This window comes from Melanotaenia boesemani, chromosome 11 (genome assembly GCF_017639745.1).
Source record: "Melanotaenia boesemani isolate fMelBoe1 chromosome 11, fMelBoe1.pri, whole genome shotgun sequence".
Lineage (NCBI taxonomy): Eukaryota > Metazoa > Chordata > Actinopteri > Atheriniformes > Melanotaeniidae > Melanotaenia > Melanotaenia boesemani.
Window position 1 is genome coordinate 18,775,831 of NC_055692.1, and position 27,334 is coordinate 18,803,164.

The 27,334-nt window shown below is 39.9% G+C and overlaps 2 protein-coding genes across 6 annotated transcripts in view; both read right to left on the reverse strand.

Annotated features, from left to right (window-relative positions):
- The window catches only part of ap1b1 (adaptor related protein complex 1 subunit beta 1), a 31,983-nt gene extending 28,591 nt beyond the window's left edge, over window positions 1–3,392 (reverse strand). Inside the window, exons 1-2 of one of the 5 annotated variants that reach the window (XM_041998852.1) lie at window positions 3,318–3,392; window positions 1,561–1,621 (exon numbers count right to left, since the gene is read on the reverse strand). In XM_041998852.1, coding sequence (XP_041854786.1) covers window positions 1,561–1,597 — 37 coding nt within the window. In that variant the 5' untranslated portion in view covers window positions 1,598–1,621; window positions 3,318–3,392. Of the gene's footprint in view, window positions 1–1,560; window positions 1,622–3,003; window positions 3,095–3,233; window positions 3,270–3,317 lie in introns of those variants that run through there. The other 4 variants (XM_041998853.1, XM_041998854.1, XM_041998850.1 and 1 more) reach the window with 4 other exon arrangements.
- Window positions 3,393–3,934: 542 nt separating this feature from the next.
- On the reverse strand, window positions 3,935–27,258 carry gas2l1 (growth arrest-specific 2 like 1). Its single transcript, XM_042000212.1, has 5 exons — window positions 26,033–27,258; window positions 18,399–18,506; window positions 12,324–12,420; window positions 10,016–10,325; window positions 3,935–8,535 (listed from the first exon to the last, which is right to left on the reverse strand). Exons 1-5 carry the CDS (start codon window positions 26,732–26,734, stop codon window positions 6,498–6,500), a joined length of 3,255 nt encoding a protein of 1,084 aa, XP_041856146.1. The 5' UTR covers window positions 26,735–27,258; the 3' UTR covers window positions 3,935–6,497.
- Window positions 27,259–27,334: the final 76 nt, after the last annotated feature.

The window sequence follows — 27,334 nt, forward strand, 5'->3', positions numbered from 1 at the left end:
ACAGTTGGAGAAATATACAAAAACAATAAAACATTTTAAAACCATGTTTTATTTTGTATAGAATTTTGTGAACATATGTGTTTCCATCATTGCAATTTCCCTGTGAGATTAATAAAGTATTTTTACTTCATCAGCTTAAAATCTGCCGTTAATATCTACAAATGGTGCAGGTTCCTACTTGGCAGAGTAGCCCCAAGCAGACACATCAAATACTTTCTACTGCCACAATCTTTTTTTGCAGCCACAATATTTTCTAGCTATGCTTGAAGTGTAGGGTGAGGCAACAGATATTCAATCAATTATAATCAGCAACTCAACCAGCAGATGAAAACTCCAGGAGAATTTGTAATCGCTTCTTGAAGTAAGTAAATTTATATTGCACTTTTCAAGAGCAAATGTGCAAAAGTGCTTCACAATAATAAAAACATAATCAGACAATGAACAAAACATCTTAATGATAAGAGCAGAAAAATTTTAATAAAACACAAATATAAAAGGCAAATACAAAAAAATCATAAAAATGATTAAAAGGCGTGTTTAAATGTGTTTTAAGCTGCTTTTTAAAGGTGTCCAAAGAACAAACAAATCTTAAATTCAATAGAAGAGAGTTCCAGAGTTTCGGGCGACAACCTGAAACGAACGGCCACATTTTGTTCCAAGTCTCGATTGAAGGACAACCAGCAAACCGATCAGATGATCTCTGATCTGCAGAAAAAGTTTGGGAACCACTGTGCTACGGTAAGGTTGTAGCAGAGCTGTAAACATGCCAAGCAAGAACCAAGATTTTAAATTGAATTCTAGATCTCATATTACAACAAGGCAAATATTAAAACCTTCCAACTGGGTCCTTGGGGAAGACCCTTAACGCTACTGCAAATGATGTAAGTCGCTTTGGAGAAAAGCATCTGCTAAATGACTGTAATGTAATGTAAATGTAATGATAGGGAGGCCAATGTAAAGAATGCAAAATTGCAGTGATATGATGCCTTCTGTGTGTTTTGGTCAACAGTCAGGTCAACTACCTGCAGGAGGTTCTGAGATGAACTGCTCAGACCAGTAAAATAGAAATGCAGTAGTCTAAACGGGAGGAAATAAGAGCCTGAATGATCATTTCCATCTCCAATGAGGTAACAACTTCTCTTAAGTTGGTAATATTTCTCAGCTGATAAAAACAGGAGCAAACAAAATTTTTGAATGTTTGTTCAGACTCAAAAACTCTGACTCAAAGATACAGTGGATTTACTGCAGATTTAAAAATCGAGCCTCTCTATTATACTTGGAGCCAAAGCTGATGGAGCACAGACAAGGACCTTAAGACCTCAAAGATCTTAAACATATTTAATGAAGCAGCATAATTATTTAAAGAGTGAATGCTGATATTACAAAGAATATACCTACTTTATTTATTTCTAGAGTTAGTAAAAAAAAAAAAACACTCTAAGCTCATGATGACCACCATCTAGATGACCATGACACAAAATGGCAATGATTTTAATATGATAACTTTAACCTCTCACTTAATGTTAAATATTGTATTTAATTTATTATAAAATATCAGACCTTTCTTGGTAGTGGTGAAGTACTTGGAGTCTGTCATCTTGGATCCAAACTGTCGGTTCTCCTGCATGAGATAGAAAGGATGGGAGAGATGACTCTAATGTCTTTGCTTAAGTGGAAACTTGCAGAAGCACAAGAGCAACAGGAAATATTAGAAGTGCAAGCAAAGGGAAATAAAAGGATTTCCTGTCTTCTCCTGACAGATTTCTTGGGGGGGGCAGATTTAAAAGGGAATGTTTTAGGTTAGCTTGGAAGGGGCAAACAATAACTTTTAAAGCCAACTTGGAAGGTTTTCTGCAGTATGTGACAAGTATTTCCTGCTCCTGTTTCCTGATTTCCACTTAAACAACAATCCCTCTTTAAGAGATCTTTGCCACTGTGTAGAATAACATTAAATTAACTGAATTGTTATCACTAATGTTTCTATTAAGGAGATGCATGTTCAAACTTTGCAAAATAAAGCAGGTATGCAAATTAATCACTGAAACATTCTTAAGAGTTTAAGATTCATTCACAAATCTCTGGCTTATTGAGAATAGTATAATAAAATTTGAATTTTAAAATACATGTGGATCATTTATATAGTTTTGTATGAATGACCCATATCTCCACTGCATATTCTTTCATCTTTATTTCTTTAAGGTGTTATTCCATGAACATTTGTAGTGAGTGTATATTCACAAATGTTTACCTGAAATTAAATAGACTGATGTAATCCCAGTAAAATCAATAAACATACTAACCTTTCATTAGTTCTACAGACATTACATAAAAATCAGATAACAAAATTGTCTTTTCGGAAACTAAGTGTTCCTACATAGAACTGTATAAAGAAAGTTATTATAAATCTCTCAGTCAGGACAGAACAACTAAGAGGCTATTAAGTGTATTTCGAAAACTTTTATCTAATGAAACAAGCAAGCATGGCGCTGTTATATGCGATAAGAGAACTGAAATCAGCCATTCATGTTTAGCATAAACTTGCGTATGGATAAAGTTTGTAAATAGTCATTGCTAACTTGCCATTTGCAAAAATAAATAAAAGTAGTTAACGTGTCAAGTTGATCATTTATTGGGTTTCAGTCGGATGTCAACATCCGACAGGTTGCTAACAACGCTACAGACGATTTAGCTAGCTGATTACGGGGCGTTTTTATCTATACATCATGGTACTGTCTCACCAATTAACACCAAGTGTGCTTTTGCGTAGTTTACAAGTGAATAATAATACCTTACTCAAGATGACCTTAACATATACTGCCAAATTAACTATAAAGTAGGGGAACGCTTTTTAACTGGCTAGCATCAGGCTACACTAAAGTTAGCAAAGTAACTCGAGTGTGTGCGGCTAGAAGACAATAAATATACTGTTAACGGCAACACAAAGTTGGCTAAAAATTTGCAGATTGTTAAGCATTTACCAAAACTGTTTGGGTTTTTACTCACGTAAAGCTGATTGGCCCATTCCTGCATGTTTAAAGTTGTTACAGTATATGAATGAGACTGTTGCTAAAAGGCTAGCGGTGTGTCTGCTGCAGTATGCCTGTCAGTGTCAGCTAGCGCCCGGCTACTTCTACAGCTAGCAAAGCTGAGACATGACCTTCTAAGTAGAGGCTTAAGGAAGCCTTTGCCGGGATAGTTAAGCTCTTAATCTATCGACCTAATTCAGACCTTACCCAACGAATTAGCGTACCTTCTGGAGTTAAAATGAAGCTCGCCACATAACGAATTAAAAGAGAAAACCTCCACAAACATCTTACCGTTACAGGCGTAGTAGGAGCAGTGATGGCCTTCGTCCCCTCCCACTTGATTTACTTCCGTCTTTCAACAAAATAACAACTGTCAAGGCAACGTCAGCTTTCATTGTGAATGTTTCCTATCACGAGCTCTATCATTAAGTGGTTTGAGGAACCATTTTCTACACTAAGTATTATTTGGATGCACAACAAACATGTGGTTGCTCATTGACATCATAAACAGGATCTTACTTATATGTATACATAAATATATCAAACACCGTTGACATGTACTCATCTGTCAGTTTAAGCCCCGAAAAAAAATGTGAATTGATCATATAATATATTTACGCGACGTTCAAATGAGTACTTCATTTTCACGGATTCAAGTAAATTAACTTATGGTTAAAAAGTGATGATCTGAATGTGATGCAATGCTCAACAAGCCCTCAAAATTAGTTAAGAGGCTGTGAAACTATGTAAAACCATTCTAAACAGGTTAAAACATTGTAAATAACTGTTTTCCTGAAAATAACAGTATTGGCATTAAAATTCTGGCATGTTTGAATCCATAATCCAAACCAATCCTGTTCTCTACACTTCTGGAACCACATGAAGAAAATGGAAGCATATTTATGAAGTTCAGAAGAAAGAATTTATTACAACAACAACTTGATAGCATTGTTCAGATTCAAAAAGAGTAGAATGTTGCAGTATTGCTATTTCATACACACATATTTCACAACGTCAAGCAATCTGTACATCTTACTGAAGATTTTGTGAAAATGGAACCAGATCACAAACATTCAGAGTTCACTGGATAAAGAGGAGTGAGAAATTTGCAAAGCTGTGTATAACAAAGAGCAAACTATCTTGTTAATTACTCTTGTTATGACTGACAAGTAAATATTTTCTCATGTTGTTTGAAGTCACAGTTCATTTTACCTGGCAGATGTGAACAACCAGTGAGACAAAATGCAAATAAGTAATAAACTTAAAATGAAAATAATTAGCACACATAATCCTTTTTACAAGCTAAACTGATAATCAGCTACTCATTTAATCAGCACTTATCCAACATACATCGTACATCATTATTTTTGCTTGAAGGATCATTTTAGGTTTCTTTTGTTGTTGCTTATTTAACTGGGACCATATCTAGTGTATTAGTTCTTTTGTTTGTTTTATAATATAGTGCTGTGGTAACTGACAATCTTTAAATGCCAAGCATTATTTGGATTCCCCTAAACACGTATTTACTTAAAATACTTGGGACAGAGATGCCCTATTAGCCCACTGAGAAATGATTCAATAAATAAATAAATTAGACTACCAATGCTCCCCTCTTTACTCAAACTCTGTTTATCTTCTCATACCATATGTACACAAAGATATACACACTCTGTATACTTTAACCTCATTCACTGTTAACATCCTGCAAAGACTACACTTTCCCTGTCATGTTAAAACTGTTGTGACTGTTTCAGTGAGAGTGTTTTGGGTTTTTCTTTTTTTTGTTTGTTTTTTTGCAGAGCACCGACACCACAATTCCAACTTTTCAAAGTCCTCGCCTGCTAAAAAACAGCTCTGTAAACTCTGAATGAAATTTTACCTCACGCACTGATGGCAACAAGCTTCAAGTTGGAACCTTGATATTCAGTGACAGTTTCATCATTCGTGCATTTCTGCACACATGCAGATACTCAAGCTAGAGTCGGTCTTCATTTATCAAACTTCACCATGTCATACCAGTGTTATTAACTTTAACATGTCAATCTGAACCTGGTGGAAAGGGAACATTGTCAAGAAACCCCCTTTTTTCCCTTTTTTCTTTTTTGTCTTTACAGCATATGTCTTTCATGGTTTCATGTGTCATATCTTTAAATAGTCACTAGAAATAAGAGGGAATAGATTATATTGAATCTGAATATATGAACACCTTATCTACATCAGAGATAATAGTTGAAATTGGCAAATGTTCCTTACTTTTTCCACATTCAAGCCCAGTCTGTTTAACTTCCATTATTATAAACCTCTAATAATGGCAATGTAGTGTTACAAATTGAAAACATTCAAAAATTAATCCCATGACTAAAATTTAAGGCAAAGGGAATTGTCAAGGCATTTAAAAATACCAATATTGCATAGCTAAGGCAGCACAGGCCTTAATACAGCAACTATGTACATTGAACTGTATTTTCCATGCCCTCTATATACAAAAATACCCACACCTCTCAGTGAGCACATCAGCATGTATTTACACATTCATTTTCTTCAGTATGTGATTCATGATGCTCACTAAACTCAAGAGTACATTTTGGTCAGAGGAAGAGCTCTCAAGTTTGTAGTTTCAGTGACAATGACACACAACCTCAGCTCCCCTCACATTTTTTACACCAAATCCATTTAAATGAAAGTAAAAATGCTTTACTCCATTAAAAATATTAAAAACATGAAAAATTAAGCATTAAAAAACAAATATCAACTACATTAACTGATTGTTAAAGCTGACAGTACATTAATAACACTTAACAATTGTACAGAAACTAAATGTAAATGTTGTTAACATCAGAGGAATGATGTTTCTACCTGTTTGTGTGTTACCTATTATCATACTAATATTATATTTGCTGAGTCACATGTTAAGATTAATGTGCAGAGACTTTTATGTCATACATAATTTAACTATCAAGGCAAGCAGACAGACTATGGCAACCACAAGAGGGAGCCTTTCCATCCGACTGAAAGGTTTAATATTTGCACTGTTTATAGAGATGAAGCTTCAAATACCTGGCACTTTACCATGCCCCTCGGTGGGGCACATGGCAGCACATATGTTTTCTCTCCATGTTTGTGTATGTGAGAATTTTACAAGTGTCCTGTTTAAAAAAAGAAAAAGAAAAAAAAAAAAAGAGAAAGAAAATCACATGATTGACAAAAGCGTCCCATGCACACTAAATATACAGTAAAGATAAAAACCATTCCTTTGGTAATAAATAATTTGGCTTGAGTGCAAAAAAAAGCAATGTGACCCCCCCCCACACACCCCCACAACTGCATTAATTCAGGGGAAATCTAAACCAATAGTGTGTTTAACATGCAGTGGAAACAATCTCTAGCCCAAACTTAACTCTGTCTTGATGTTTTGTTTTTTTTACACATTAGTCAACACTCAACAACCTCCTGTGTCAGTTCAGTTTTGTGCTACATCCAAGCTTCAGTGTCCAAGCTGCCGGTCTTTGCAGGGTAGGAGCACTCTTTGTTTCCCATGGCTGGAGAGCGAGACTGAGGATGGATCATATCAGTGAATGCCTGGTGCAGGCTCTTGCATGAGGCTGGATGAGAACTCTGAGGGGACAATGGCGGTGTGTGACAGGGCGAAAGAGTATCACGAGCGCAAAGATCTCTGTAGCTGACAGGGGTGGGGATACGTGAGGGGCTGTTCTGTGGTCTGTTGTCAGTTCGAGGCCTGAACCTTCCTCCCAGTTTGTGCTTAGAGATTGGACCTATCTTGTTTGCCTTCTTTTGTCCTGATTCCCCATTAGTTATTGGTAAAGTTGGTGGTGGGGATCCAGAGCGGGATTCACTCAAACTGAAGCACATGGATGAGTTTTCACTAGAAGAATCCTGGAAGGAGCAGTCCTCAGAAGGGAGAAAGGGCACAGGTGATGGACATGCCTCTGGAGGTGGGAGGTCATCACTCCATTCGCCATTTTCTAAGTCATAAGGTAAGTTTGGCTGATGATTTTCTAGTGGAATATCTCCTTCAGTCTGTGAACCCCAGCTGACTGGACCTGGATTACCTGTGTGCCCTCCTGCAGGAAGAGAACCTCCCTGATCTCCGTTCATATTAGTACAGTGAAAAGCAGGCTGCAAGGGGATGTTTTTCATCAGCTCGTCTGACTCTGTGTCTCCAGGACCAGGCAAGGAAGATGGATTTTCCCTCTCTTCTATTGAACTAGAGATGGCTGGGAGCTTCTTGAGACCTCCTCGACGATCCCCCCAATGTTCAGCCTCTTTTTGGACAAAACCATGAGGTCCTCCAAAATTGTGTCCATAAAGAAAATTTAATGGGTCCTCCTGTGGGAAGGGATGGGGGTTAGTCCTCTTGGATTCCCTGAGGTCAGGCAGTGTTCCAATCTTTCCACCCACATTCAAGGAGGAGGTGGAAGAGTTAGAAGAGGAGTAAGCAGAGTCAGTGACATTTGGGTCAGTGTGTGCAAGTACTGAATGTGCCCCTGTTAACTGCAGAGTTGCTCCTCCTGGAGCCTTACCAGCAGAAACTTTCTTGACCTGCTGTGTATTGGCCAGAAACTCAGCCTCAAAGCTGCGGTAAAGGTCCTGCTCCCTCTGTGGGTCTAACGCTGGCAACATCTGGAACCCAAAGCCAAGTCCCTCCTCTTCTAGTTCCTGTCGTTCCATTCCAGACCAGTTTCTATGGTTGCCTCGCCCAGCAGAGCAGGGTGCCTGCGAGATCCGAGAAGAGCGTGCAGCGTGATGATGAGAGTTTCGAGGAGATGAGTGTGGTGAACGTCGCCCTCCTGGGGTGACAGGTGGGAGTGGTCTGCCTTTCCCTGTGGATGGTGAGCGGGGGGCAGGAGGTCTGGGAGTAGTTATAGTCCTCTTGTTGGGGCAGCTGTTGCTGCTCTGGGCTCCTTTAATAGGAGAATTAGAACATGAGGATGATTGCCTCTTAGTGAACCCAACACCCACTCTTGGGGAGGAAGGGGGCACCTGTTTAGGTCGAGGGTCCTCTCGTTTTTCTGATGATGGAGATTGATGGTCTCTGATGGACAGACAGGGGCTGCCATCACTTGACCAAGTACGACTAGTTAACTTACTGTGACTATGGGAACGTGGTGCATGGAGTCTCTTTTGACCCTCATTTCCAGGGGTGCGTCCCCTCTCTGTATGAGATGTTCTTGCTCCATCAGGTGACCCTGATGGTGGGCTGGGTTTGAGTATTGGAGCAAGCGCAGTGCGTTCCCGTGAGTGGCTGCGTGCACGAGGCATTGTGGGCCGTAGGGATGGGGTTTGATTTCCAGCTCCTCCCCTCTCAATCCTATGCCTTCCTTCCTTGCGGTTGACAAGCAGAACTATCTCTTCACCAGAGCGCCGTGAAGTACCACCAAGAGAGTGTCGCACCCCTCCTCCTCCTCCTCCTCCTCCTTTAGAGGAGGCTGTAGATGAGTCACTGTCTCCAGAGAGACGTCTTGTCACGGGCATCATTGTCTCCTTATTCCTGCAATATAAAGAGGATGCAGCCATTTATATTTATAATACCGCCACATACTTAAATAGTCAAGAACCAAGGCACCAACCGATATAATCTTTCTTTATATGGTGACGTGGCATGTTTTGAGCAATGCTGAGGATTTGTGAGAATTTTCAACTTGTAACTGACCTACAGCTCATGTGTGTTTTGGAACAGTGGGCAGTGACAGCCAGGGGGATTACAGGGAAGATGAGAGCAAGTGGGGGCAGGATTAGAAGTCTCATAGATTTTATAGCCCAACACACACCATTTTCCTTTTTCAACCAGACACTGCTCCACAGTCATGCATCAGCAGGACCATCAGGTTTTACTGTAATTAATTAGCTCATGAATCAAAATGTAGGAGGAACAAACTTAGATGATGAATGATGATCAACACAGCTTCGGAAATATAAAAAGGCAAGCAGATACTGTGTTATTTCACTAAAGATTTTAAGTGTGCTTATAAATATATTTTTTAAGGAAGTAATAAACCCTATTTAGCCTGTTTTTTAAACTAATATTGATAAAATATATTAACCTGTTTTACCAATATATAATATGACAATAGGAGTGATTTCCCACCTTTATGTCAATTGTCAATTATTTAGGAATGAAATAAATGTGCAAATAAATGTGGTGCTGAAATTTTTATACATTTGTTCTTCATCACACTTGACTTCTGCAGTTATCCTCAGAAATTCATGCGAAACCATTTTGCTTGTGTGGAGCCCACCTGTTGACCTACTTCCACAGACAAGTTAGCTGTGAACAGTTGTCCTGGGATAGTTGTGAGATTAGCCTTCATCTAGTATGTCACACGTGAAAGGAAATAATCCCATTGACTCAGGGTTAATCTGAATGGGGTGATATCTTGACATCTAATCTGAACAGTGTTTTACAAGAGAAGTGAGCAACATATTGGCTTGGACCCACATTGAACCAAAACACTGCCTTTAAATGAATCATGTTTAACAATGGTGCTGCCACACTGATAAATTTGAATGGTAAGTGAGCAAGTAAACCTGTTTACCATGAAAACAAAAGAAAAAAAGCTTGAAAAACAGCTTTCACATATTCTGAAAATAGATACGGTACAGTACGGTTATCATGACTAATTAACTGAACGAAAGAGGAAGAGAGAAAAGCAAGGAGGATGTAGTTTTAAACAAATTTTTATCTACCTTCTGCCCAGTAGGAGGTGCTGTAAGGTGGCTTTGTGATGTGGATTTGTCAAGGCAATGTCACCTGAGATTAAATAAATCTGCTCTGGTCTAATCTGTGGCTTCCTGGTACATTTATATTTTCTGTATATGTCCGATTCTGTGTGTTTGTGTGCCCTGTCTGCCTGTCCATCTGTGGGCACCTCTCAATGAACAGCAAAAACTGACCTTGCCCTGCACGGCCACTTGTGAGAAATTAATTCTCACACTGATCTGGACATTTACGCTGATACACACACACTCACCTGAGAGGATTAAAGTGACGAGGTTCTGAGCGGTCTCGTGGCGGCCTCGGGAGCAGAGCACGAGCTACACCAGAGTCAAGCTCTGTGGGAAGAGCAGAGCTCTGAGATCGCCCTGGACGTGAGGAGGAGGAGGAAGCGCTCGGGGTAGAGAGGGGCTCCAAGGAGCGTCTGTCAGGGGGTTTGTAAGGTGCAATGCCATCATTTCGCCAGTGTGGGCCTGGGCTGGTGGAGCGAGAGGAGTGAGCACTGGAGGACTTGCTCTGGACTCCTTGACCTTGGCCACTAGCTTTGGCTTGATGGTAGCGGTGAGCTGTGGGGACAGATTGACAATAACTGGTTAAGACATACTTTTAAAACATACTGACAGACATATTGCACAATCACAAATGTTAAAGGCATCATCACTACGATAATTTCAAATTCAAAACCATCAACAAGTAAAACGTCGGTCTCATTCTAGATCCAACACTATCATTTAAAGAACATGTTAAACAAGTGGCTAGGACTATTAACTTTAACCCTCAAACACATCAGAAATAACTTAACACAGAGAGTTTCAAAGACATTCCTTCACTCTATGATTCTTTCTCACGTCGAGTGATGTCTGACGAGCTGCTCACTTGCCTGTCCTACAACTCTCAAACCCATATAAGGATTCTATAAAAATATACTCCAAGTACTTCATAAGAAAACTTTCTTTTCATTATTGCCACATGGCAAACACAAGTTACTAAACTTCCACAACATGACTGATTTAAAAACTGTGTTAAATATACAAGGCACTGCACGGTCTTGCACCTCCCCCAATGACGGAATTTATAAAACATAATGTCAATTACAACAATCCTGAAAAAAATTATAATAAAAATAAATAAAGCCTCTGTTAGAGAATGGTCATGTCGTTCTGCGGTGGTAACTTATGCAACGGCCTACCACCAACAGGGAGAGATGGCCCCCCACATACAATTGTTTCAAAGCTATACGAAAAAAGTTCCTATGATCAGACCAAGGCTGCACTTAAAAGCACAGAAATAATGTTTTGATGTAGTATTATGAAGATATGTGGATAACTGTGTAAAGGTTGTACATATGTGTGATGGTATGTTACTGTGTGTGCATGTATGTAGGCCTTTTTATAAGTCATTTGTATTGTATTTTTTCCTCCTGTTTCTAACTTCCTCCAGGTACAAAAGATAGAAATGAGCTTTTGGCTAAAATCCAGGGTGTTTTATGTGACATGTTTCCATATAATATTTATTAACATTAACTGTCCCTTTTCAAATAAACTATAATTAAAAAATGTTAAATTAAAAAAAAAAAGTAGGAGTGACGTACTTTTAATCACTATCTTGCATAATTTGTTTCTTCAACAGTAGTAGTGTTTGGGAACTGAAGAAATCATCTACTGTAGTTTTAAAAGGTAATTTTCATGAGTTCAAGCCCACAGAAAGAAACTCCATTTTCACATTCTGTTTATATTTTTATTGTGCATGCTAAAGTTTAAACTTGTAGATATAAATTCACTTGCAAAATGTGATCTCTGACGTCGGTCATGAGTGTCCTAGAACAAAATCATATCAGTTTTTAATGCTATCAAGCCCGAGGGCCTGAATATCAAGGCTGTTTGGATGAGCCACTGGAATACAGACACTCCTTCATATTCTCAGAACCTTTAAAAGATTTTATTTTCAGCAGAAGATAAAATCCACAGTATCGTTACTTCTGTAAGACTAAGACGCTCTTGTTTAACCCAAATTTGTTACTGAACGGTTGACAGTTAATTAGTTGTGAGATGCTTCCCTAATGCTTTATTTTATGTCATCTTTTTTCTATTTCCCCAGACCTATTCCAGCATGTTTAACATGTGGCACAGCACCAAACTCAAAATTAGCTTACATTTTTCAAAGATTATGATATATTCTATATTTTTCCAAGTATAGAGGTCCAAATGATAATTGAGAAAATAATTTAGTTTTTTTTTATTTGTATTTGATACAGGATTCTAACATTTTTTGGGACAGTTCTGTATGGAAAAATAAGTTTTATGTTGGGATGACCTGCTCTGCAGGCATTTTATTGGGTTGATTAGCAGAAAAAGATTAAGAATGACCAAATATTTTATTAATACCAATCTTGCGCCATTTTCCACACTTTTTTCATTATTTTTAAATGTGTTGAAAATAAAAAAAAATTAGATCAGTGTTTGCTAATAACAGAGCATAATATGTTAATGAATAATTTGTTTACAACCTTAAAAGTACAATGAAACTCTTGGCCAAAACAATAAAGTAACAAGAAGTGACCTCACCAAAAGCAGCACAGCGACATGGATCATGCTTGTCCAAATAATGCTCTAATGTGTCCCAGCCCCCTCCAACACGCACCATCACATGAGTACGAAGGACCTAAAGGGGGAAAAAAGAGAAAACAGGGCCTGAATAGAATAGATAATGTGACATACATAGATACACATTTATACCCAAATAAAATGGCCAAACATCTTGAAAGATACAACTCAATAGATATGGAAATTTCACAAACGAGCAGTTTGCTGAAGGCAGGCTGACCCTCAGTGTTACATAACATCTAAATGCTCCCCTCCCTCTCCCACAACTCCTCTTTCTCCCACATCACCCCCAGCTGCTGCCATTATGAGGCCTGTTCATTACTATGCCAACCCACAATTAAAACTGAATACAGTAGCTCACAAAGTGCTGTGAGAGACACTCTTTTTTTGGGGTCCCTTTCCCCCTGCCTCTAACGTGGCAGCAGGGTGAATTATATTGTCACAAGTCACCCCTGCTGCCCACTTGGCTTTTCAGCAGAGATTTTATTTATCCCTGGATAGCCATAACAGAGGGGGGTTGGTGGATATGTCACGTCTTACTCTCCTATGCTCTTCTTAGCACACACATCCACAAGATCAGAACAAAGAACCTCACTCCCTCCAGGCAGAGGCTGCTTTCATTGAAGCAGCACACTGTGCTTGATGTGACAGCCTCATGGACGCATCCGCCTGCCTTGGGTTGTGTAACACTGTCTGTCAGCCACATGTTTTAAAGGTTGTACCCACGTCTTTGAGGGCACATAAGGCTAGCTGTAATGTTAACTCTGCGTGGGCTGGCCCAGAGTTTATTTCCACCAAATTGCACACATGTGGCACAGCACCTCATCTCCAGGACGCTGACAATGGTCAAAGTGAGGCTGCAGGCAACACACGTGTACCACAGTCTCCCCCCACCTTCTCTCCAACAAAAATCCCTATCAACCCACTACAGGTCTCTTCATCTGCCATACTACATATGAAACAGTCAAAACAGCTGATCTGCTTATCTCTGTCAGACCTGTGGGCATAAACTGCTTACTCTCCGTTGTTTTGACCTTATGCCAGTAACAGGTTTACAGTTTGTGTGATGCTGCGTGACCATCATGAGCCAGCAGTGAAAAGTAAGGTTACACAAGGTTAATAGCATATTATCATATTTTGAGCATCACTGCAGTCTGCTTTGGACAGCACAATAAAAAGATTAAACAGTCTACTAAAAGACATTTACATACTGCAAACCATGTGCTGCCAACAACATGCAAGGACATAACTTACAACTTCTACGTATTGCCTTTATTATTGCTTTTATTCAGGCTGGCAGAGTAGTTTTATAATGGTACCAGCAACTTTGGATGCAAATAAATTTTCATTGCAGTGTGACAACCATGTGACTATGAGGAGCTTTACTGAAGGTGTAAAAATGCTTACTAAACTCCTATAATTTCAAAACAGCGTAACTTAACAAGAGCCTAATACTGTCTGTTGATAATAATCACTATTTTTACCATAACAGATGCTGAAATGAAACAGAAAAAGTTAGAAAGCAGCACACAGGTTTAAATGATAATATAAAGCAATTATAGCATATTTTGGGTTATAACTTACATATTAGTAGTTAATGAGTGATCAAAATAACATGGTGTACAGGGATTCAATTATTTTTTGTATTCTGCATCATCAGGAGCCTTCTGAGGCTGAATAGATGTTTAGGAACCATGTTCCACTTTAAATATGTGGCTCAGCTGCCAGCTTTCATAACTGCTGAAGGGGTATCACAGTCTTCACCACTACAGAGACCCGATCCCTGTTTCTATGGCAACAGTGAACAGAGAGACTTCTTTTCATCATTGCTGGGGCGTGTTGAACAGATTATTTTTTTTTTACAATCATGCTGTTGGGTTAAAAAACTAAACTCATGGTCCATTTCAGCTGTTGTTCCCTTCAACTGCAGGTTCAGTCTACTCACTGAGGAAAAACCCTCAGAGGCAAAGCTACCCTTCTAACAACCCCCTACCCCCTTCTGCACATGCATACCATTCAGCCATTTGCTTTCAGGCCTTCAATCCTTGTTTCAGCTGAGGATCCTTGTCTCAGCTTTAATAGCTGAATAAGGGCTATAAAAGCAAAGCTTCTGCCAGTTTCCTCTCATCAGAAGAAGAAGGGAAGTGTGCTGGGTGCACTTGTAGCTGCTTGGGCATGTGCATAATCACTGTCTTCCCCAGGGATGAATCAGGAGAGGGCGGAAAAGCATGAAGAGAGTCAGTCTGACAAGGCAAAGGCTCACAGGCAAACAAAGTCCAACCCAAATTTAAATACATCTGTTGAACTGAAATGGCCTCTTCAATAGGCAAACGTGGTTACACTGACCAAACATATCTCACTTATAAGAGATGAATGGAGGCCAGGAAAGAGGAAGGTTTCTGTGTTTTTGTTTTTTCTTAAAGGAGAGATGTCTTGTTTTGTTGTACGTGGAGTGAAATTCTTTCACTTTGTTCTCAAATACTCTCAAGTGGCTGTTTTGCTGTGCTCAGAGGATGCTAAAGACCTGGAGAGGACGAGACTGCTGCCTCCATTTCAACTCTTTGAGCTAGAGCAAACAATACCAACATCTAAATCTGGTTACAAAAACAGAATGTACATGATCTGATAGTCTAGGGATTTGAGCACAAACCACATTGTTGAAATGCCATTAGGCAGATAGTCCTTTTTGGATTCCCTAATACTCTGGGCAGATGTTTAAGCATCTGCACTGCTACACTGCTGTGTCTGGAAGCAGGGCCCTAAACTTGCTCTGCCTCATTTGAACCATACCCCAGCTGACTCTTCATTCAGATGTGAGCTTTCTAACAAGCTGCGGTATGTGAAATATCAAGTTCCCTCATGGAAGCAATAAAAACAACTCAACTAAATCTAACATGATCTAATAGAGTGTCTCAGCTAACAATAGCTGTTCCTTTGAGTAAAATTTTTTTAATAAAAGTTAAATTCTTATTTTTGTAAAGTTGGCCATCTGCACAGCAGTGTGGTGGTCAGCACTGTCACCACACAGCAAAAAGGGCCCTGATTCCCAGCTTTCTGTGTGGAGTTTGCATGTTCACCTCATAACCGCATATCTCACCAAGTAATCTGGCTTCCACCCACAGTCCAATAACATTCATGTGAGGTTAAATTCTCCCTAGAAGTAACTGTGAGTGGTTGTTTGCCTCTCTGATGGACTGGCGACCTGTTCAGGGTGTATCCTGCCTCTTGTCTGATAGCAGCTGGAACAGCTGAATTTGATTACATAATAAAAAGTCTTTTTGCTTTGCCTCATTTCTCAGTTGTGTAAACTTGATACTTGATATTTCACACCATCAGAACAATACTGAATTTCATCAAAAGAACAAGTCAACAGGAAATAACATGAGGAAAAGTCCTGCTTCTCTTTCAGATGAACAATGTCATTAAAGTCCCTTACAAACACTGTTGAATTACACATACTTATAGAAAATCCTGTTAAATATCTAGAAGTGGTCATGTCTTAGGAGGAAAGTGTGCTAAATGATTTATCTCATAGCACATATCACATCTCCTGGCCTGGACAAAGTGGTGCCACCAGAAATAAAATAAAATACTGATATCACTGACTGGCAAGAGAGTTTGACCATGAAAACCATCCAAGGAGTCCATTAATCTGGCTGCTGTACATTTTAGGTAAGTGAGACCAAATCAATTTCTGATATCAACTGGCCTTCCTGCTCTGTCCTCTGAGGCTTTGGTTTGATACAGTATCAACTCGTAAACTGAGAATGAGACAAGCAGTCCAGCAGGAACAGGCTACAGTCGAGATAAGCAGAACTCAGGAAATTACTTAAAGCTCTATTTGTGTCTACATAAAAAGTTGCATCCTGCTAGTGGGCCAGATGAAGGCAGATTGTAAATATTCATGTAAGACAGAAATCACAACACCCTCACTTTAACGAGCAGTTCACTAGGGTTTGACTCAGTCAAGCGGCTGAGTGTTGTATGTGTTGCTACATAACCCTGGTCCTCTTCAAACAACATATGATGCCATATGCCAGCACCATATGGCTCTGCTCAATTACTGCACGCCTTCACTTCTTTGTGCCAAATATACTAGCAGAAAATGTGTAACTTAAGGCATTTAGTATAATTTAGGGTCATTATAAAGGTTTTCTTTTTGGCCTATAATCAAGGTCAAGCTAACTTTATTAATACCTGAAGGTATAATGTGTTTTGCTGTAAAAATAGGAGAGGTCATGCTTTGTACAAAAATAAATAAATAAATACCAGACACAGAAGGACAATGCCAAATGCACAACACAAAACACAACACAAAAGTGGGTACTCATCTAAGCCTTGGATATAAATAACCATAAGAAGTATAAAACATCAGTATAAAAAACCTGGTCACATTTGGTCAAAACCTAAGACTGAAGAACTAAGAAAGATTGGTTTTTATTTTGTTTCTGCTGTTTTTTATTTTCTGATGGCAAAGGAAACATCAACTGTAAGTTAATAATGCTGAGGGTAAACAGAAATAAAAATAACAACAATAATGTATAATATGAACTTAAAGTGTGTCTGAACAGATTTGTTTACCCTGCCATGCCTGAATACCCCTCTTAACTTTGTCCCACATGGGCATTTTTTTTTTGTTTTTTTGTTTTTTTTTGTGCAGTTTTAAATTAAATGAGTTGTTACTGCCCCATCCAATGCTACTGTCATGGATACCTCTGTGAAAATGTGGAGATAGAGAGAAAGAGCGCTAACTGGGTGAGACTCCAATGGGATTAGCTATAACTATTATCTTTTACATTTAAAACATCTAACAAAGCAGCCTGCAAAGTTGAGTATAAAACAAAATAAGGCATGGAAAAATTTCCCAAATGGTCTGATTCTTTTTCCATTGTTCTGGCCTCTGGTGTGGGCTTATGATCACAGCTAACATCAGCTGTACAACATGAACAACAACAAAGTTTCTATTGCTGCAGAAACACTGCCATCAAAAATATAAATAATCACTTAAGGACTCTTGTGCTTTTGCTTCCTGCCTGCATCAGAACATTTGCAGTGCTTTCCTTGTAGTCGAGACATTTCAGAGTTGGATAAAGTGGCTGTGGACAGGAAATAATAGCTGACTGCTAAGCAGCTGCTCAGTGAAAAGAACTGAGCCATGCTGGGAGCTTGGCTGAGAGTGATGACTGTATACAAGAAGCTGTGACTTCAAAACCTTACAAACTGTTTATACAGCATTTCAGCTGCTTTAAAATAAAAATAAGGCAAGGTTATTTCACTTTGTATAATTCAACACCTGCACTGTAAGTCAGCTGCAAGTCAGATGACCCTCTTTACAAGAAGGTAAACTAAAAAGTGAGAGGTAATATTTTGTAAGAGTTCTTCACAGGACAAGACAATTCAATTAAACTTGTTTAGCACCAATTCAAGGCAAAGTAATCTCAAGGCAAATGCAGTCCAAGTCAATCCAATTTATTGTAGTCTAATAATAATAATAACAACCCAATTAAGACAAATGCATCATATCATTCAGAGTAGTCAAATTTATAATAACTATGTTCATATTAGCCAAATCATATAAAAAAATTTTTTTGCTGAGCTATGGAAACCAAAGGATTGCACCAAATCTTCCCTTCCATTGAATCCCCCATCCTGAGCATTCACAGGGCAGCAGGAGACAGTGGAAAGGAAAAACTCCCTTTAACAGGAAGGAAAACCTCCAGCAGCATTGGACACAGGAAGGGCGTCCATTGGCTTTGACTGGGTGGACAACAGGGTGAGCACATGACAGACAAAACAAACAAACAAAAAAACAATGTAGGCCCAATTTAAACTAGACCATTTTCAGGAGGCAGGCATTATAGATTTAGTTTGCCTGCAAATGTTAATAATATTATAACTACTAAATCTAAATATAGGCACACAACTGTCATTAAATTCATGAAAGTCAGAAATCTAACAATATTGCTCATTGAGGTACAGAAAAAAAGGTATAAATAAAATGCTTGCATAGACCCTTAATGCAATGAGAAGACCTACTCTGATGAAGATCAACGCACTGGAGTCTCCCACTTTGTACTTCCCTTCGGACACCTTGATCATTGGAAACTGAGCTGGACAGGAGCATTGGCCAAGAATCTCCCGCACCTGAGGAGAACAACAACAAACATTTTAACATTCAGGACTCAGAAACATTATATCTGCACAAGTGGGACCAAACAGTGACTTCTTCCTATTCTGAAATGGGATCATGTTTAGTCAGAGAAATCTGTGACTAAAAAGCTGGGCCTGAACACTATGTGTCAACAACACAATGACTGTTTTACAGTGTGAGAAATGAGCAGTCTTGGCTGCCAGAAAGCAGGATGGTGTTGGAGTGTGTGTCACCTTCCTGCCAGTTTTTCTCAAAACACCTACTGGGCGATAAAATGTCCTGCCCAGTGGTTTAAAACAAACAAAAAAAAACTCTATTATCTCATCTTATCAGAGCAATTTGGTCACAACAAAATGTCACAAAAATATATATCTGGCATTGCTAATGTAGCTTTGTAGATCTGTGGGCTTTCTGTATGTGACATCTTGAACTGAAAGGGTTAAAGAGCTCAGAAACCAAACTGATGGTGATGACGATGTCAGCAGGGCTAGGGGTGCCAGCTGCTTTTTGAACTGGGAGTCGGGGCCGGCGTCCTTGCTGTGGTCGGTGGGGGTGCTTATTAGTCAACTAGGAGTCAGACACAACTGCAGGGTGGAGTGAGATCAGCTTGTGTTGCACATGCCCAAGCTCTTGCCGGATTGGACAATGTTGATGTTGGTTTTGGCGTCTCTCTCAGACAAAGGCGTGTGCACACTTGTCGACCAAGTCGAGGGAAAGTGGGGCACCAAAGTGGAGGAAAGCACAGGAAGACAGGACGAGTAAATGCTCATAATTATGTGTACAAGAGCAACAGGAGTGTTTTTGTTTATATTAAAAAGTGATCAAATGACATGGGGGGAAATTTCAGGTGGTCCCTTCATGTTGTATACAGAGCTCAAGGGATATATTTTGCTTTGGGTTTGTGTGTACTTAGCTTAGAGCACATCCATTATTCAGAAGATTAAGGAAGCACCATGTTATTTTCTTTAAATAACACCCTTATACTATCCCATGCTAATTAAAAAGGAATCAAATCACCTTTGCCTCTGTTCTTCGTCTCACCTGCTTCTGTAGAGTCTCTGCTCCTTCCTAGGCTTTGTTGTAAACCAATCTTTATTTTTAGCCTGTGACCAACAGTATATTTGTCCCTTTTTTGTTTTGCTTGCTCTTTCTCTTTTTTCTCTTCCCTGCTACCATGTCTTTCATTCAGTCAGTAGGCTGACGAGCCCATTTTGGAAAAACCCCAGCTGGTGAGTTAATGGAAAGACTGCTATGGTAACAGACACACACACGGTCCCACTCCTTCCTTTTTGACTGCACACTTTGCCCCTCCAATTCTTGCTATAGTTGCTAAGTCTCTCATTCCCATAGCTGTACAGCTGAGATCATAAATTTTTCACAAGAGAGACAGTGTGAGACTCACACAGTGTCTCATAAGCGACGTCAAACAGGACAGACATGTACAATGAAGTTCCTGAATAATAACCTAATCAGTGGCGTCTCGGCATCTCTGACAGTTGAAAGTATTTACTCTGAAGACCTTTGGCATGAAGTGTGTGCACTTCCCATGTCTTTTCTGTGTCAACAAAAGCAGACACACTAAAAAAAATGTGATCACACACACACACACACACACACACACACACACACACCAAAGAATGAGATAGAAGGGGAGGAGTGGGAAAAAGTTATGCAGGAAACATGCGGAAGTAGAACAGGAATGCGGCAAAAAACTGAATGATAAATTATGGATAAAGATGCTTTCAGCACAGACTCACAGATGTTTGAGAAAGAAAATAGAGGCAATCTTCTGTGCCTATCTTAAAATAGGAATGCAGATATGTTTTTACAAGAGCAGAAAGAGACACTGTGACACACTCTTTAAGCTAAGCACTTGAATTTGTCTTCAAGGTGTGTCATGTATAAGTAACAATCCTTTAAAGATCCCTCTGCTCATATTACGTCATATCTGCTCAGCATGAGTCAACAATCTCTTCGTTCTTTTCCTTCCTGACCTGCAAATATCTGAGTGTCCATTCATGGAAGGGATTGGCAGAGCTTGAGGACTGAGTGAACCCTGGGGATCAGCACAGGAAATAGGAGGGGCACAGATAAAGATGTTTAGGTTTTGCTCTCCACATTATTTATTGATTTCAAGTCTAGACAACCATTTTACATTAAGATTTACAGCTTTGGAAAATGAGATCATAACAATGCAAACTCCAAGGTTGCCAGTATTGTTCTACAAAGAAAAACTTCTGTTGAATGATGAGATTTTTTTGGTCGTTGTGATACAAATACACTAACCCTGGCTCCAGTTTTGGTTTAGTGGCTTAGGTTATCAGACTGCAGATCAATAATACTCTGAGAAACCACACATCCATTTCAATATTTGTCTGCTCTCATGAGACAACAACTAATTTAAGACCACAGTTTGCTCGAAAGCTTTAATTAAACATACGTGGGTCTTTTTATGAGCTCTGTGCTGAGAATACTCATTGCTGAACTCCATAAAAACACTCACTTCATAGGAATTTATATACATTTCCAAGCTTTGACTTCTAAGCCTTCAAAGTGAGACAAAGGTTCATAAAAGATGACATGGCACAGTACATAAAGTATATTTTATATTACATAAACCTAGACTATTTATATATATATGTATATATATATATATATATATATATATACACACACACACACACACACACACATATGAACCCAACTTCGTCATCAGACTGATAAGCAAACACTGACAAAAGAACCAGGCCAGTGGGGGTGCCTGCTTGAAAAAACAACTATGTTTTGGGATCTTGAGGGACCATTGAACCACCAACCATAAGCCTTCAAGAGTTTGTGAATGCACACAGCTACATATCAAGCTCTATCCTTCTATTAAAACACTGCCAAAACAGCTTGTATAAACAAGCGCTCTGTTTACAACTATGCCACAGCCCACAAACATGGGATGACCTCCAACTAAATGATCTCTTTAACCAATACGAGGGTGTGGAGAGGTGAAAAATAACTGCATGGATGATAATAATGTTTTCTAATTATACTGAAGTTGCAGCCTAAGGGAATGAATTAATGTGCTGTGGCTCTAACAGGCTGAGCCAGCAGAGAAGAGATGGAAAAACTGGAATATATTACTGCCTCTGGGTCAGGTATTGAGTTAACATCCTTACGTGAGGAGGAAAAATAGTTTATACTTCTTCTTAATCATTTAGGGGAAACACTTTAATGCACTTTCCAAGTGATACTGATGGGTGTTCTCGCAGTGTAATAAGGAAAGGTTAAAGGAAAAAAATATCAAATTTTTTACATCTCACCTATGTGTTTATAATTTTTAACAGCTTATTTATTCATTTACACCCTCCTATATTGATCTCAACAGATTCCCCAGAGTGTGGCAGCAACCGTGACTTGACCCCGATATCTAGGGAGGAACTACTGTAGGGAATGGGCTGGAATGGGAGTGTGGCAACATGGAGATTGCAGATAAGCTCCTCTTAAGTAGTGACCTTCTCCTTAAAACCAAATAAGCATGCCCTCCTTTTGCCAGGGTGTTAGCACTTGGAGTAAAAATCTGGAAATAAATGCAGCATTAAAGGAGTGTACTGGCATTTAAGGAAACATAACTACACACGTTCTGACACCGAGTTAGATATGAAGATTGAAGCAAAGTCTCAGTTTAAAGCTATAGCCAGCAGCTGGAAAGCTTTGCAAGTCTCAACAGGGATAAACAGCAATCTTTGATCTGACAAAGGGAAACAAAACTGACAACAAGCACTTCTGAGGCTTACCAAAGAGCCAAAGCACCAATTTACAGAGTTTTTTTTTCTTTTCTGTAAAACAAGACACTTTATATTGATAAGCGTGTCTGAAAGGTGGTGGTCTATAAAAAAAAGTGTTTTTCTTGTCTTGGTACAAACAGATAAGTGTTTCTGAAAGGTCAAACTATTACTGCTAATGTTTTTAAAAGAATCACATGCTTTTATGTGGTTTCATACTGTTTTGTATTTTCTCAAATTGCAAAATGCAATCATCCTTGTTTCAGGATACACATCATCTGCTGCGTTAAGGCAGCCATTCTGTGTAAATTGATTTCTGTCTATTGGCAACATGATAAACAACCCATTGGGAGCAGGAGGGATGGAAGAATTAAACATCAGGGGTGTGCCTGACTCATTTGAATCATTTGTTTTAATGAGGCTCAACAGCATTCTGCACTCTGCTTGTACCAAAGAAGGTTAGAGGAATTTATGTTCACTCTCCACCTGAGACCAGCTTGAAGAGCCTGTAGCAGAAAAGCACTTACTATTCTCACAGACTGAAAGACGCCTGTTCAGATAGCCACCCAATTATATGATAATTATGCAAATGATTAGCTGATAACATCAAACACTACAATAAAGGGATAATGCAGGTAATATGCAAAGTGTGGAGTCAGCTTTTTCCACACACAACCTGCTGCACTGAAAACAGCCAGGAGTGAGACAATCTCAGTGCAAAACAACCTTTAAAACTCAAAACCACTAAAAACATGGCTGCATGTGTCACTGAAGGCTAACATGCTATCTCAGCAAAGCATGTGAGTGTGACCCAAAGCAAAGCAGGATGACCTACTTTTCCCCTTCAGTCTCTCTACTGTAGCTCTGCCTCCCAGAGCAGCATCACTCCAGTCAGGTTTAACAGAGTGTACAGTGAAGTCACTCAAGGCACGCCGTCTGTTGTCTACTCTCCTTTTTTGTTGCCTGAACACATGAATAGGACCATAAGATTAATGGAGCAGTGTTTACACATGAACAATACACACAGTATCTTCTCTGCATCACCCCTATGCTCTGGAGGTGTTTCCATCCAAAGATCAAGATGTCAGCCTTTGATTACTTTGCTGCCAACAGTGGCGATCTATTAATTTCCCCTCTTCCATGACAACATGTAAGACATACGGTTCCACTCTGCTTTATCATCTCCAGTCGAGAGAGGCGTTGGGGGATGGGAGTAGTGGCTCACATATATATGAACTAAACAAGGACTTAATGTGAAGCCTGGGGTGAGAAGAGACATGAACCAGTTTATCTGAGTGAGCAAGAAGAAGAGAAGACGCTGACAGAAGGAATTCAACAATGACTGTGGAGCATTGTGCTGTATAGATGCCGACTCTTTCAGTAAACATGGTATAAAATAGAGAACACATTAAGGAATTGTTAAGTGTGAATTCAATTGTTAGATGTATGTCAGTTTGTATAGCTACTGTATGTGTTAAATAGGCCCAGAGACAAATGGAAAGACCTGGTGTGTGCAGGAGGTATGACCATGAGTATTTGCCTGAGGTTCGATGCAGCTTACAGGAACATACAGATTTGGTCAAATCATAGCCATAATCCCTTTCTAATGGCAATATGAAAGTAAATCCCTAAATGCAAAGGACAGAATTTTGCAGACACATACAGCAAGGAGGGGCAGCTGCTGCCTTGTACACCTCCAGATCAGAGAAAAATGAACATTTTTACTCACAAGTCAAGATAAGACATGTCATACAGGCACTTCCTCAACTTTTAAGTGGAAAGGCATCCCACAGTAAGATGAGAAAGAGGAAGACACGGAGGTGGTTAGAGTTGACATGAGGGTTGGTAAACAGGAATCTCAACAGCTTATACCTATTTTATCCAGCAGGTAGTTGATGTGACACATTATGAGTTTACTGAGTCACTTCCCTGTTATGCAAGTGTTCAGGGACATATCAAAACTACTATAACTTTGTCCCATGCAGTTACTGTGATTCCTGAGTGACTACATGTCCAGAAAGGGAGTTCCTTTTTGAGCAACAGCCATCTGTTTGCATGTGACAACTCCCTAGAATAATAACATATAATCATATTATCTTCACACTCCATAATATATAGAAGAAGATGCAGGTATATACAGCATTTAGGAATAGCTCTTAATTCATAATACTGGACTTTTCTTTAAGAACAAAAAACAAAGTGCCCCAGGAAGAACTTTGTTGCTTTAAATAGTGCCATAAGGTGGTGCTCATACATGCGTTGCACAGCTCACATTTTCTGCTCGAAATGTAATCAGCTTCTTTTGAGTTAATCTGGTTCCACACATGCTTGTACACAATTAGCTCCTCACAAAAATCATGACAACGTAGCTAAATGTTGGCAGCTTATCAGTTTGCAGAAACATTTGATGAGTAAATCTTTGAAATGAAACACCCGTTAACTAATTATAATTATTAAGAAGAAATTTAACTGAAAGGCAGCAATATTAATTAAGTCACTGAGTCTGCATTAACCTGCATTAATAAGATTGCTATATGGAACTACAGATTGGATGCATTCTGTAGGGTTAACTTGACAAGTCCTGTGTCAGTGATCTTTGCTGTTCTGTGCAGTTTACATCTAAGAGGATGAAGATTTCTCCAGACACATGATGACTGAGGTCACTTCCTGTATCAGTCAAACGTAGTCGGATCTGTGAATCTCTCTGACAGATGATACTAGGTTGTGTGTCTTTGTGCTGAGAGATGTGTCGGTGACAGACATAGAAAAGAGGGGGCCTACACACTGGTCGTCCTCCTGTGATTGTTTTGTCCAAAAATCCACTTGGCTTGAATAATCCACGCTGCTTAGTCATATGAGTGAGAGTGTGCAGACTCAGACAATCTGGAAAAGAACAGCACACAACCCTACTCCGTATGCTCTACTCCTATTTCAATCTACAGAGGTCACACAAGAAAGCGCTCCGCTCTGCTGCCTGACAAGCATGAGTGTGTCTGTCGACTGTGTCCCCTCCTCCCTCTCATCATCAGTGTCAAAGACAGACATTGTTCTTCTCATCAGGATGAAAATATTAACTTCAGTCACACTTGCACTGCCCCACCAGCATGTGTCCTGTAGGGCTGTCTGTCTGCTCATTAGCTTTGCTTTGACATGCTCATGCCCACCAGGCAATAGGAAAGGTTAAACAGTTCAGCTCTTGAAAAGATTAAACATTTTTGGAATTGGCTCCCGAAAAAGTGTGTTCTTTGCCTGCAGGATATTTAATTGATTCTTGATGGAAAAGTTGGATGAAAGAGGCTGGAGAAGACTTGTGACATTTAAGAGGGGAGACACATACTGACCCCATAGGTGAACAGGAATTTAACAGTATGGTCTAACAAAGTCCTGCAAGCTCAAACCCACACCACAGGGAATCAATGGAACCAACTTTTTTTTTATAACATTGACATGATACTTTCAGATATGTACTTTACTTCTGACACATTTTTGTGTTTTACTGCGGGAGATATTTGACCTTCTATCAGGTGTTCTAGCACAAGACAAAATAGACAGGATGATATTTACTTTTGGGCAAGGCCAGAAGAAAAGGGCCTGTGGGAAACTATGTTCTTTACCCTGGGAAAATGGCTTAACAGCAAACCCCACTGTGTGATTAAAAATGTGAGCAGTGAGATCACCACTAGCACAATGCAATTATGACTTACTTTGGGTTTCTAGAAAGTCAATATGGTTATTAAGCGACTCACCAACTCATCCAAATTTCGCATATCACATAATACTCTCTTCTGCGGCCAGATGAACGGCTCTGGATCAGGTTCCTCTTCATCCTCCACACTCTGACAGCTCTCTTTCCGACTGTAACATCTGCTGGGTGAGCTTTGCTCGGTTGGCTCTCCTCCATCGAGACGAAGGCTCTCCTGATCCCGAATTTCCTCTTCTATCTCCTCCTCCAACTGGATCAGCATGGGGGCCAACATGCCAAACTTGGACCCTCGCCGCGCCACCTCAAGAAGACATAGGATAAAATTCTTCTCGTTGCATCTCTCAACCAAGTCGTTGGTCTCAAACATAAGGACGTCCTTGATCCAGAGCTCTTGCCTGCACCATGTGATGAAGTTAGACACATTATCTCGCGCCACAAACGAGCCAGGGACAACATTACGCGACTGAAAGACAACATCTTTTGATGGCACCTTCATGGACTGTGCTACCTCTGGGTAATTCAGCTGGAAGTCCTGCGCAGCGCGGTTCACATTGTTGGCGTGCCGACACAAGGCACAGCCCGTCTCCAGCCCATCCATAAAGGTGTCCGCAGTAATATCTAGATCATACAGAGTCTTCAGCCATTCGGCCAAATCCTCCTTCATGGCATACAGGTATTCTTCACTGGATTTAAAGGGCCGAATACTCTTAGAGGCGGCGGACTGAATGTTGCTCTGATCAGCCATATTGTCTGATTATGTATCAATAAAGTCTACTTAATAATTCCCGATTGTCTCATTGCACAACCGCGCTCCGAAACCTCATCCACAAAACACAGCTTAATAACCGCGTTGACGCACCCATGCCGATTTGCATGAGCGGTTTTTTACGGGAGCTAATTGAAGCCAAGCTTTGTGTTGTCTGAAGCATGTCGGGATGCAGAGTGTCCGTGGCGCATGGATGCGTTTTCCGGATGTCTACGAAACCCGTTTCCTCCACACAGCGCATCACTGGCTCCCGGAGTGAAAGCGAAAACGGATCAGCTCTGGACCCCGACACATACCCGTATACGACGACCACTTAATCTACCCGGTGAGTGGAGACTCTGGTCAGTTACAAATTTCCACGTGTCACCATGTCCACCCGAGGCCGTCAGCTTCTCACAGATGAAATCACGACCGCTGTTAGCAGCTCCGAGTCCACTGCTCGTGTGCCTGCGCACAGGCTCAGCCCATGTTGCGCCGCCTCTTGCGCTGAATGTGTTGACCTGCTGTAGCTTAAACTAGCAGAGCCACTCGGTGGCACATCCCATTATGAGGGATAAACGCTCGGCCGAGGAGAAAAAC

Bases quoted from the DNA above. Each gene is read 5' to 3' on its own strand.
- gas2l1 (XM_042000212.1), bottom strand. From the start codon at position 26,734: ATGGCTGATCAGAGCAACATTCAGTCCGCCGCCTCTAAGAGTATTCGG. The intron at 12,421-18,398 runs GTAGGTCTTCTC...TTCCCCCTTTAG, and splicing joins GTGCGTTGATCTTCATCAGA to GTCCTTCGTACTCATGTGAT. The intron at 8,536-10,015 runs GTGAGTGTGTGT...TTTATATTGCAG, and splicing joins CGTCACTTTAATCCTCTCAG to GAATAAGGAGACAATGATGC.